This window comes from Camelus ferus, chromosome X (genome assembly GCF_009834535.1).
Source record: "Camelus ferus isolate YT-003-E chromosome X, BCGSAC_Cfer_1.0, whole genome shotgun sequence".
In the NCBI taxonomy this organism is placed as follows: Eukaryota; Metazoa; Chordata; class Mammalia; order Artiodactyla; family Camelidae; genus Camelus; species Camelus ferus.
The window spans coordinates 87,635,560-87,647,572 of NC_045732.1; the positions used below are offsets into that span (position 1 = coordinate 87,635,560).

General features: G+C 44.9%; 1 protein-coding gene across 3 annotated transcripts in view; it reads left to right on the forward strand.

Annotated features, from left to right (window-relative positions):
* The window catches only part of HS6ST2 (heparan sulfate 6-O-sulfotransferase 2), a 272,381-nt gene that overhangs the window by 187,720 nt on the left and 72,648 nt on the right, over positions 1 to 12,013 (forward strand). Inside the window, exon 3 of one of the 3 annotated variants that reach the window (XM_032474510.1) lies at positions 11,370 to 11,402. The exons of the other annotated variants lie outside the window; for them this stretch is intronic. Coding sequence (XP_032330401.1) covers positions 11,370 to 11,402 — 33 coding nt within the window. The remainder of the gene's footprint in view (positions 1 to 11,369; positions 11,403 to 12,013) is intronic. 3 annotated transcript variants of the gene reach the window in all.

Genomic DNA, 12,013 nt, shown 5'->3' on the forward strand with positions numbered 1-12,013 from the left:
CAGTCATAAAACACAATACATTCTATGATTCCATTTACTTGAAATGTACAAAATAAGACAATCCATAGAAACAGAAAGTACATCGGTGGTCAGGGCCTGGGAAGGATGGGGGACAACAGGGATGGGGGTAACAGCTAAAAAGTACTGGGTTTCTTTTCGAGGTAATGAAAAGGTTTTAAAACTGACAGTAGTGATGACTCCACAGATCTGCAAATATACTAACAACCACTGATTTGTACCCGTTAAATAGGTGAATTATCTGGTATGTGAACAATGTCTCAATAAAGCTGTTAAAAATTCAAATATATGTCAGAAGAAAAAAGAAGAAAATTTGAATCAAAGACAAGTGCACTCTTGTTTGGGGAAAGGTCTGCATCCCAGATCTAAAGGAAGTGCCCCAATATATTCAAAGGGTTTTTCCTGAGAAAGATGCCTTTTTGCATTAGGCTTCCCTTAGAGCAGCAGCAGCTTCTGTGGGCTTCCAGATCATTACCCACCCAATGAGGACCTGGGGGCAGAGTAGCTTAAAGCCACATTGTGAAGGGCAACTGCCAACTGTTGGGCAGCTGGCGATGTATCAGAATGTATGTCCGTGGGAAGCCAGGATTCGGTTAACGCAAACCCAGATGCCTGGTGGTTCCTCCACTGCCTGCAGGATGTGCAATGCCCCCCTCCTCACCCCATCTTGACCATGAAGAGTGAGCAAGTAGCCTAATGATGTGTCACTCAGGCAATTAGCAATTCAGCAAGTCCAGCTTCAACTAAGCAGTTCCAAATTCTTCCTCCTACTCCTAGGGACTGTCCCATGACTTCAGTGCCTGTCAGCTTTCTTGAAGTAAGAGACACCAATCTGCCGTGGGGCTCCCATTGTGGGGCTGAGGCGGGGCCCTTTGAGGGCAGTTGTGCTCAGAGATGAGCACCGCCTGGTGCTGTGTGCAGACGTCAGTTGGATCCCTTGCCTTTAGGTATCAAGAAACTCCCACAGCATCATCCCGCTTAGCTGACACCTCAGATGCCCTGAGTTCCCAGGTAAGCAGCCTCAGGTGACACCACCAGTTCTTGGCAGGGGTGGATTACAAAGCCCTCAGTGGTTAGGAGGGAATGGAGAGGCTACTCTGATGGCTTCCTGTTTTTCTTGGGTCCCAAGGCCAACAACAGTCCAAAGTTGCTCCTTAGAAGCTGTGGATGTGGGTTTGCAGATGAGGGCCCACCCTTGCCAAAAAATGAACACATAACAACTCACTTGTAACTTGGAGGGACCTCCTTTCTGTTTGGGAGACAGCTATAGAGAAACGAGGGGGCCAAAACATAGCTAGGGCAAAAAGCACAGAGGCTTTGGAGTCAGACCGACCTCCAAGGCTTATTCTCTAGGTAGCTGCACGGCCTTTGGCAGCCGCTGTTTCTCTCTGAGGCTGTTTCCTCACCTGTATAAGGAGATAGGAAAGAGCATCTTTCAAGGTTCTCCTGATTAAACAACAAAGCCCAGTCCTCATGCCTGCATCTCTGCCGCTGGCTCCCAACTGGCCCTTTCACTCCCACCCCTCTAGCTTAGATTGCCACACTTATTTTCTTGTAGAGGACCCTGGTGCTTATAAGACTCAAACTGGAAGTCATGAGGTCTTGGAGATGGTTACGGCCCTGTTTTATACTGTGTGAACCTTGGACGAGTCCCTTTCTCTCTCTGGGCCTGTAAAAAAGCAGAGGTTGGGCTTGGTGGTTTCTCAGGGCATCTTCCAATCTTGATAATTTTAAAGCTACATTAAGGTCAAATTGTGGGTAGTCTGGCTCACCCTGCTTGAGAATGAAGCCCATCACTAAACACAACTCTTACCCAAGGCAGCAGCCCTCCTTTTCCCACTGTAATGACATGGGCCTTTGGGAATGGGGCATGCACTCTTGTTCTTTCCCACTTTCTGCCTTGGTCATCTTGTCTTGGACTTTCTAGGTTCTGTCTGTATCTGATCTAATCGAACTTTTCTACAGATAGGAAATACAGGTATAGTAGCGAGAAGTTGCCCTCATCCCCACCCTGCTGGAGGGAGGGAGGGAGAGAGAGAGAGCGGATTTGTCTGCCAACTTCCTTTTCCCTGCAGACCCCCGGCCCACCCACTGCTACCTGGTTGTCCAAGGGGAGTAGCTTCACAGCAGTGAAGATTTACACTAGGTTTTCATCTTCAAATGAGCTACTACCCTCTCTTCCTTGTGTATTCAAGTGCTTGGCACTCAGAGCCTGCAAGTTTATCCTGAAATTCAAAATGAAAAATGGTCCCTTGAGAAGCTTGAAGAGAGGCACACAACGAATCACTTCAGAGGGGGCCCCCAGGCTTGGAGAGTAACAGGAATGCAAGCCGGCTCTCAGGGCGGGTTTGATGTGCATGGAGAGAGTATCCAGAGGGACCCCTCCCATGTTTGTGCCTCGCGGGGATGTGGCACACAGCGCAGTGGGGAATGCGTGGGCTTCAGAGTCAGGGAATAGTGACTGTCCTTACCTTCACTTACTAGGTATGTGACCTTGAGCAAGTTCTTCTCTGAGCTTCACCTGAGTCACCTGTAAAAAGATAAGAATGATGCCTACCTCCCAGGTACAGTCAGTACAGCTTAGTGGCTAATGAGCTTGGGCGCTGGCATCCTTCAACTCTGGATTTGAGTTACTAGTTGTGCGAGTCCCTCTGAGTCTCCATCTTTTCCTGTCTACAATGAGGATAGACTTCTGCTTGGGAGGAAGTAAGTCCTGGAAAGTGCAAGGTGCCCGGCGTATAGGGAGTCCTCATTATGTAATAGCTAACCGTATGATTGTTATTGTTTGGCATTCAGGTACAATTTCCAATAATTCGAGAAAAGATACTGTGTACTCTTCCAGATGAGCTGGCAAACTTGTCCCATATTTTGGATTTAGGGGACAGAAACACTCAGAGTCTTTTGGGTCCTTAGGTTTGAAACTTCAGGTAAGACATGAAACTGAGAATCCGGCAGGAAAAGGAGATCTGCTTTCTCACGAGTACAGAGGCTTTGCCCTAAACATCGTGCTCCATCTGCATGTGGAAAGGTGTCCCATGTCCACAAAATAGGTTGAACTGGACATGAATTTTCAAAAGCAGTGCATCCATCAATAGCAGCAAATTAAGTCCAATTATGACTATTATATCTGCCAAAAAGAAAGAACTGTTTGGCCAGGGGTCATGGCCACGGATCTCAAGCACAGCCCTGGACCTTTTGACTTGTCACGTTGACAGAGACTAGCAAGGTCTAGGTGGACAAGAACAGCATGGCGGAAAGTCTTAGCACAGACTTTGACAATGGAGTTCATTAAACAGATGTTTCGTTTATTTCATCCCGGACAATTAGCTCTTTGGGAATTAGCTCTGGACAAGAAGGAGTATTTTTCATTTTTTTAAATCAAAATAGTTGGCTTTAGAAAATTCAGCAGGTTTCATGGAGCACCGGGTTTGTGCCCTCTGTCTGATATTATTGGAGGTCACAGTTTTGTTGAGAAAAAGGAGACTGACAGATTTGAGTGACTGAAGACAACTCCAAAGCCTGTGCTCGCTCTGCCCTAGCACTTGTCGCTTCCCAGACCTGCCAGTTCCCTTTGTTTGGGGCTGGCTTTAGGGAACTTTCAGACCCGTTCCAGTGGCTCCTGCCATACTTCGACATCAGCAGAGATCGAAGCTCATTGTCAAAAGCAAGTGACTTATGTCCAGAACGGACCTTCCCAGGTGTCTCTACTGTCTGATGCTGTTACTGACTTGACTGAGTGTTCCCTGAGAATGATCTCGCGCCTTGTTTTCACACTTGCCAAATCATTCTTCGTTGGGGACTTTGTCATGCTCTGTGTTATCCACATGTTAAATTGTGAATGAAGCAGTTCTGTCTCGCCTTGGCAGCTTGCCATTCTTTGTCTGTCTCAGCAGAAAACATTTGGGATTCAATAGCGTAGCAGCCTCTTGTGAGGCCGAATGTAAAAAGTACAGGGGAAACTGTCCCTGCTGATTTGAACTAGTGCTGAGAGAGCATTCACTGTGGCTCGTCCGGACCCTCAAATCTGAGATCTGGAAACAAAATGGGAGGAAAGAAACCACAGAAACACACACCCATGCACAGTCCTATTTATATTATCAGTGAAACTTTCTCCGGCTCTTATTAACAGAAGGCAAGCCCTGTGATACGCAGAGCATTTCTAAGGGATTCTTAATGGTCTGTTCTCCCTTCAAAGCAAAAGTGTATATATGATCAAGTTGAGGAGACAGATTGCTGGAACCTAACATACAAATACAGATGTTTGCATCTGGGGAACTCTAAAACACATTCAGAAATCACTGTCAGCTTTCAGTTGCTGGAGTCTTTTATAATTCAAGCAGCGACCCCGCATCGTGAATGGGAATACTTCTCAGGAGCGAGGAACGCTGGCTTTTCTTTTATGGCCTTCCTTCTCTTTTTCTCTTTTTTTGGTTTTCGTTTGCTTTGTTTGTTCAGTGGCAGAACCCTCCCTTCACTGCTTTCAGGAAGACTGAATTGCCAAGCAGGTGCGTTAGAGAGGCTTTCAGAAAGAATGTCTCCAGACAGAGCCAAGGTCAAGTTCTAGCTAAACCCATTTCCCACGAAAACAGGAATCCGTCAGTCTCCAGGTTCTTAATTAGATCAGCGCTAGAGGGCACTCTTACGATGCCAAAATGGGAGGATTTTACTGAAAACTGGTGGGCGAGGGTGGGGGTGCGCTGAGGGGGTGATTTGGGTACTGACTGCAGACAGCCAACAGCTTAGGGAAGACTTCTGCTGCTGAGAATTGCCTGGCTCGCCAACAGATTAGAAAACACTGTTTGAAAGGGACTGAGGCAATCTGCCTCATCAGACCCACTATGTTTCCAAAATGTGGTTGGTGTTTTGGCAATGTAGAGGCCCAGGTATAAGGCCTTAATTCTCAAAAGGAAAAACATTGAAGACTCGCTGATTGTTAGCACGTGATGGGGTAAAGGCAGAAAACAAAATGTGAGAGAGAAGCTTAGGAAAATGTGTTCACAATTTAACAGCTACTGGAAGGGGAGAATTTGAAATCCTTGCAATCTTTCATGGCCGATTCCCCAGTCTTGATGCCATTGCTCTCTGAGTTGTTCTGAAGGGTTGTGCGACTGTGTCTGGGGTACAGATGTCTGTTTGCTTGCTGCCCTCGGCAGGGTCTGGTGGGCCCAAGGTGGGTAGTATGCTGTCAGGGAAAGGGACCTATAGACTTGGGTCCTGGGCTTGGCTTTCCCACTGATGTGTTCTGTGACCTGCGTCAGGTCCCTGCCCCACCAAGACCCAGGGCAACACTCATGGTCTCAAAAAGATCACCAAAGACATCTCCTGGCCACTCTGACTCTGTGATTAATGATTATAGAAAGACCTTTCAAGTCACTTGCTTAGAGCAGCCACTTGAGTTCTGAATCCAACATGGGGCTAGAGGATGACTTCGTGCTGTTGATGGAGATGGTACTAGAGGGTTTGCCCACCCAGAGAAGCTGATCTGCTCATACTCATCACTCCTTTAGGTTTGCCACCCAGTCCAAGTCTAACCTCAGAGAATTGCTACAATTAAGCCATCAGTAACTCCCCCCAGTTCGGCTTATTATGCCCAAGTTAGGTGACTCCTGACTTGCACGCGGGGCACTGGCCAGGTCTCAAGCGTGCAGTTCCCTGAGGAGCCATTGAGGGGTCTGGAGAGCTAATGGAAAGAGTGGGCCACTGAAGACAAGCTTGTCTACTCAGCCTTCCGCCCCAGAGTCCCTTAGAGCAACGCAAGAGTATTTCCCTCTAGCCTCGGCTGGTAAGAACCCGGGCTCTACTTCATTGGAGTGTTCCCAACTTAGTCAAATTCATTATAAAGTCCTAGAATGTTCTAATGATCAGGAGTCTTTGGGAAAGCACCTAGTCCAACACCCTCACTGTGCAGATAGGGAAATGGAGAGCCATCTTCTCCACTTGAGAATGGCTTGGGCAGGGTCACACAGCAGAGCTGACGTGAGGACCTCAGTCTTCTGACTTCGAGGCCAGGCCCCCTTCTGTTACCTTGCGCTCCATTTGTCTTTCTCCTGGGAAGAAGAAACCAGCAGCTGTTAACCAAAGGGTTCTGACATAGCTAGAACAGGACTGTGTTACCTACTGTATATTATATTGTATTTGAGTGGCATGTGGTCTTAAAGTGTTCTTGCTCAAAGGCAAGGGTAGGATTGAAATCCCTGTCAGCTGTCAGGGAAAGTAGGCCAGGAGGATGGGTCTGGAAGCCAGATTTAGTATCTTGGGGAACAGGGGCCAGTGTGAAAGGAGCAGGCCAGACAAACCCGGGAGGCCTCAGAGTTGTGCCAAACGCTGGCCTTCAGGGGATTAAAGCAAATACTTATAAAGGTTGGAAAGGATGTTCTGGATTCTAGTCTTCTCGAGCAGACCATGAAGAACTTCCTTTCTTGTAGTTTGCACAGTTCCTGGTAGGCTTGGCATGGAACAAGGAAGAAAGCAGGGCAGGCAAAAAGTAGAACATAGATATTGGGGGACAATATATTTATTTATATTTATATATGCATTTATAATATAACTTCATTTCAGTTGCTTTCAACGTGGGCTTTGCACGTAGGTGTCCTTGAACCCTGGTTCTGTTCCCAGGGTAGCAAGAGAGCTCAGTGACAGGAGGCTAGGAGTCTTGATCCTGGCCTGCCAGAGACTGAAAATACTTTTGGACAATTCTCCTACTGCTTTCTTCCCTAGATTAATAAAAATAGATAGTGTATAAAAATAATCATGCATACAAATTTTTGAGTCCTGACTCCACAATGCTGTGGAGTTTCCATGCATGATCTCATATCATAATCTCCTGTCTGCACGGGTTGTTTCCGGTTGGTTTCTGTTCTGATCGGGCTGCCTCCTGGTCTGATTGGTCAGGGCCCAGGCTGTGCTGGCTGTTCACTGTGTTGGCTATCACTCCTGGTGTGGTACTGTGCTTGTCCCCATTTTATAGGGGAGGAAATCAAAGTCGAGCAGTTAAGGCACCTTTGCAAGATCATACAGTGAGTGTATCAAAGAGCCTGGACTAGAACCCAGTCTATGTGACTCCCGGCCTTATTCCACGGCCCCACACCACCTCTCAGCCTTGCGTGAGCAAAAGGCTGAGGCCAGGCGTGTTAACCCTTTGCAAGTCAAGAAGAGAAGTAGGTTTTTTAGTTTGTTTTGCTTTGTGTTTTGTTTGTTTCTTGCCTAGGGCCTTAAAAGTCATCCAGGCCTTTCATCTGGCTTCTCCATTTCCCCCCACCAGTTTGAATGAGTCCTTTGCCTGGAGGAAAAATGTATGTATGTATACGTGTAACTGAATTGCTTTGCTACACACCTGAAACTAACATTGTAAGTCAACTACACTTCAATACAAAATAAAATTTAAAAAAATAGTCCTTTGCCTGTGACTTTGTGGGCATGGGACCCCTTCCCATTTAAGGGGCCAGATTCAATATGCAGAATCAGATTTTTCTCTAGGATATACTGTATTTGGCCTTCAGAGACCGAATGAGGATCTGGCCTGAGATACAGAAGGAGGTGGCGTGACACTGAGCAGCATTATGTTAGGTCAGACCAGGAGGAGAGTGGAAAAGCATCCTATGTGGCAAGAAGGTGGGAAATCAAGGACACAGCAGCTCCGGGAGTGGGAGCTGGCAAGAGGGTGGGCAAACCAATCGGGTGTCAGAAACCAGAGAAGTTGAATGGGCCATTTGCTTGGCAGCTCTGGGACAGTGGTAGATGATGGATTCCCACAGGCTGTGTTGTCTGCCACAGATTTGCAATTAGACCAAAACAGGGTTGGTGTGGGGTTTTTTTTTAACCACCTTTTGCAAAATCCGAGCATCTATGTAAGCCTTTATCTGAGAGTGTGAGGCAGCTGTACAAGCAGAAAGACAGTTGGGGGAGGGGGAGTCAGTTGTTCATCAATTAGATTTTCCTTGTTATTCTCAATCAAGTTTACTTGTATAACTTTTCCATCCTAGAGAATCAGGCCTTCTGGATTTCAAATAAACAAAGCTGTTTCCCTGGACAGAATGATGATCCGCTACATTTCAACTTGGCTGTAATTGTTTTGGCCACGGTCTCATTTACTCATAAGCTCAGCCTGTTGGGCTCTGGGCTCTCTGAACTCCTAATGGCATGTTGTGCTGAAAAAAGTGACTAGAGATTGCTGTCCTTTTAGCTAACTTGGCACCAAAATGAGAGGCAAAGCTATTAGAGAATTACAAAGTATTGCAACTGGAGGAGTTTTAGAAGCCACCTTGGGAAAATCCTTCATTTCACATGGCTCCCTGAGAGAGTGGAAAAGGGAATTCGCCCAAGATCAAATGAATCATCGGTAAAAGCAGGATTAGAAAGCAGGAATCGCAGGTTTTATTTTACATCATCCTGTTTTTCCTAAGTCTTAACATCGAAGTGAACCGATAGCTTCACTTTTAATTCTGAAGCGCTAAGCACCTCCCCTGAGACTAGAAATGCCAGTGGGTAGGTGTCCTCATTTGAGGTTTCTGATTAGCAGGAATCCCCATCTGGAGTTTTGGGGCTCCCAAATCTCCCCCTCAGTTCTCACTTTTCCCATTGATACATATGTGTTCCCTTCATTTTCATCTTCTCCTTTCCCTGCTAATTTGACATTTAGGCAGTAGCTGTCAGTTGAGAGCTATTTAGTCACATTATGAACCTTGGCCCAGAGGAAGGTTTCTCTTACTGTGTCCTCTCCAGCCAGCGTCTGGGTCACAGGCATGATAACCGCAGTCCCTTTTGCCCACCGACTGCTGTTGCTTTCCCAGGATGTGGCTTGCCGACGGGTGATGAATCCAGTCTCAGAGTGCTGTAGCATCCAGTGGGAAAAACTCTGCCGGGACGTGGTACCACAGCATTACAAAGCTGCCGTGGAGAGACTTCTTGTTTTTACAGTATTTCAAGGTGTATACATGTGGAGTTCTATGAACAACAAATGGTCTAGCTGAAAAGAAACCTGTCTTACAGTCTTTTGGGGGAACTTTCCGGAAGGAGAAATCATGGAAAAAAATAATGTCCCTTCCAATCCGAAAGAGAATCCTTTCTTAGACAGATGTTGAATCTGATGCTATTGGATACGTTCTCCATAAATAAAGACATAAATAAAAGGAAGAGAAACTTTCTTCCTCGAGTTGATAACATACAGTATCTTTCTGTGGAACTCTTTTCCAAACAGCTGGCCTAAAAAAAAATCTTCAAAAAAGATTGCAAACTCAGTGAAGGCAGAGATTTGTGTCTGTTTTATTCACTGCTGTGTGCTTAGTATCTATAACAATGCCTGTCACATAATAAATAATACATTTTTTGTGGGGAGTGATTTTTTTCATTGAATATATTTGACACGTAACATTGTGTCAATTTAAGGTGTACAACAGTGTTAATTTGATACAGTTACATGTTGTACTATGATTGCTGTTATAGTGATAATTAGCATTTCCATCCCAGTACATAATTATCCTTTCTTTTTACTAAAAGGTCTTTTTAAGAAGATTCCATTTAAGAACCTTCCCAAAGAGTGTGTGTGTGTGTGTTTATGTATAAAATGGATTCATAAAGTTAATTCATTTTTTTCTAATCAGTATGCCTCTCCATCTTTTTCTCTCTTTCCCCATGGCCTTTGATTCGCTTCTGATGACCACCCACCCTTTTGATTGGTGCACCTGCAACATCTGCCTGATTCACCACTGAATAATCCGCCTCTGACAACCTGGACTCCCAGGTAAGGCAACGAACTTCCAAAAGTGCCCTCAGTGCAGTCACTGGGCAAACTTTCCTAGGCAGTAAAGAACTTCACATACAACTTAAAAAAAACTCAAGCGGCAGTAATTCCCCCAATTAAAGTTAAAATTGGTCTGGTCCCCATATGCATCAATTATGTACATACTTATATTATTTGAGAATTTCTATTAGTGCAGCAAAAGTTAAATTATGGTTTTGGAAAGTGCTACGTATTTGACTTTGGAATTTTTAGCACTAAGAATCAACATACAGCTTTATGTTTTCATGTTGTTGTTGTTGTTGTTTTTATTTTTCACCCAAAATTGTGTTTGTTTTTTTTTTTTGTTCATGAGACCAAGTGCAGTGCAAGGGGGTACTCGGCTTTCTTCACTGTGCAGGGAAACTTAGTCATGGGGTAGGTCAGAACATTCTCGGTTACTTCTTTCTTGCGGCTGGGATGGAAGAGGATCACGCTGGGTCCTGGGTGGTAAGTCAGCTAATGGGAGTGTCATGTCTAACAGATCTGATGTCAGGGCTACTAAGTACCTCACTTGTGCTTCTCATTACACTTGCTTCTCAGCAGTCTTAACAGCTCACAGAACCAGAGAAGGAGGGTTTAGCAACTCCAGGCACTGATGATCAAAGGGCTGTGTATTCTTCTCAAATGATGATGCAAGAGAGGGCTCTGCTGCTTATTGTGCTATTAAGTCTCCCTTAACTCACTTCTAAAGCCTCCAGACATTTGATGTAAAGAAATACTTCTCCCAAGAAAATACACAGGCCATAGAACTCTCTTTGGGCACAAAAGTGTTATCACATTATAATACCCTTTGCTTAATATAAAACAAAATGCTAACTCAGCCCGTTTGAACTCTCACATTAGCAGTTGACCCCTGCACAACTTCATGGGCTCCGCCAATATCAGAAATTCACATAGTAGGATTAATGTTTTGTGACTCTTAAGACATATTTATATGAAACTGGCTGAATGTTTTTTTTAATGGAGAGATGTTGTTTACTTTTATGGATGGCTTGCACGTGGGTGGAAGGGACTAGCAGTGATTTATGTATCCCTTTCTGTGTGCTTTGAATTTTCATCTGTTTGAAGTGCATCAGCAAAGCCTAATCATTCGTTTCTTTTCCTTTTGTTATTTGTGTTTCATAAGCTCCCGATAACATGCAAAGTCCCTGTAAATTCATCTTAGGTCCTTTCCATCAAGCATTTCCATTTTAGTGATGTCATAGTGTTTGGTTTGGCATGGTCTGGTTTTTGGTTTATTGACTTTTGTTTTTTGCTTAGATACCCATTTCGTTTTTGAAGGGGAATGGAATTAGCATGACTGAGTGGAAGATCTGTCATCCTCAGCCCATGACCCTTCAGCGGTCTGGCTCTCGGCGCTGTCCTGACCTTCTAGTCCTCTGATTCATAATCTCCTCACTATGTGAGAGGAGCTACTGAGGAGCAAAGTTGGGGGGCCATCCATGAGCTGTTTCCTTGTGGTTTGGAAAGCTGGAAAAAATATGCTATCAAAGTGAAATGGGAAACTTTTATTATTTTAACTCTTCTCTTACCAAGCTCTTGCTAGCACCTGGTTTTACTGTTCCTTTAACAGGTGGAGGATTTTTCAGATTCTAGATGCAGCAAGGTAAGTGACAATATATTTTTAGTTTAACTGAACCCAAGTAAGCTAGAATAAATAGATTCTGCACTTGCCTATCAGTTTAATTCCCGTACAATAAATAGTTAAGTTTTCACTTGGACAAATTCTTTCCAGGGCTCTTTTTTAGTTGAAAACAGCTGAAACTACCCAGGCAGGTAATTTCCGGTCTGAAAGCTGACCTAGCTCAGAAGTGGGATGAATGTTCAGGGCCAGCAACCTAGACAGCTGGGCCGTAGCTCCTTTTTCTTTTTGCAGAAATCGGATAACACAATAGAGTCTTCTGTTAGGAAGACCCCGCCATCAACAGTGTTCTCCACTGTGCTATCAGGCACCCTGCCTGTGGCCAGGCTGGATGATGGTTTAGGGAACAACTAGTTCACCATTTTATTGAAGGGAAATCAATTATTTGAAAATATCAGGGCTGGTAAATATGTAATGTAGACTTGCAAGGTAGAGTAATCCCATAGGCCAGGGTTCTTTATGACATGTACTCTGCAGCCAGGCAAATCTAATCAAACACAGGAAAGTTCCTATCTGGGAGTGGGCAGGGTTGCTGCTGAGAATGCTACAGGATAGTGTCTTTGCAGGCAACAACT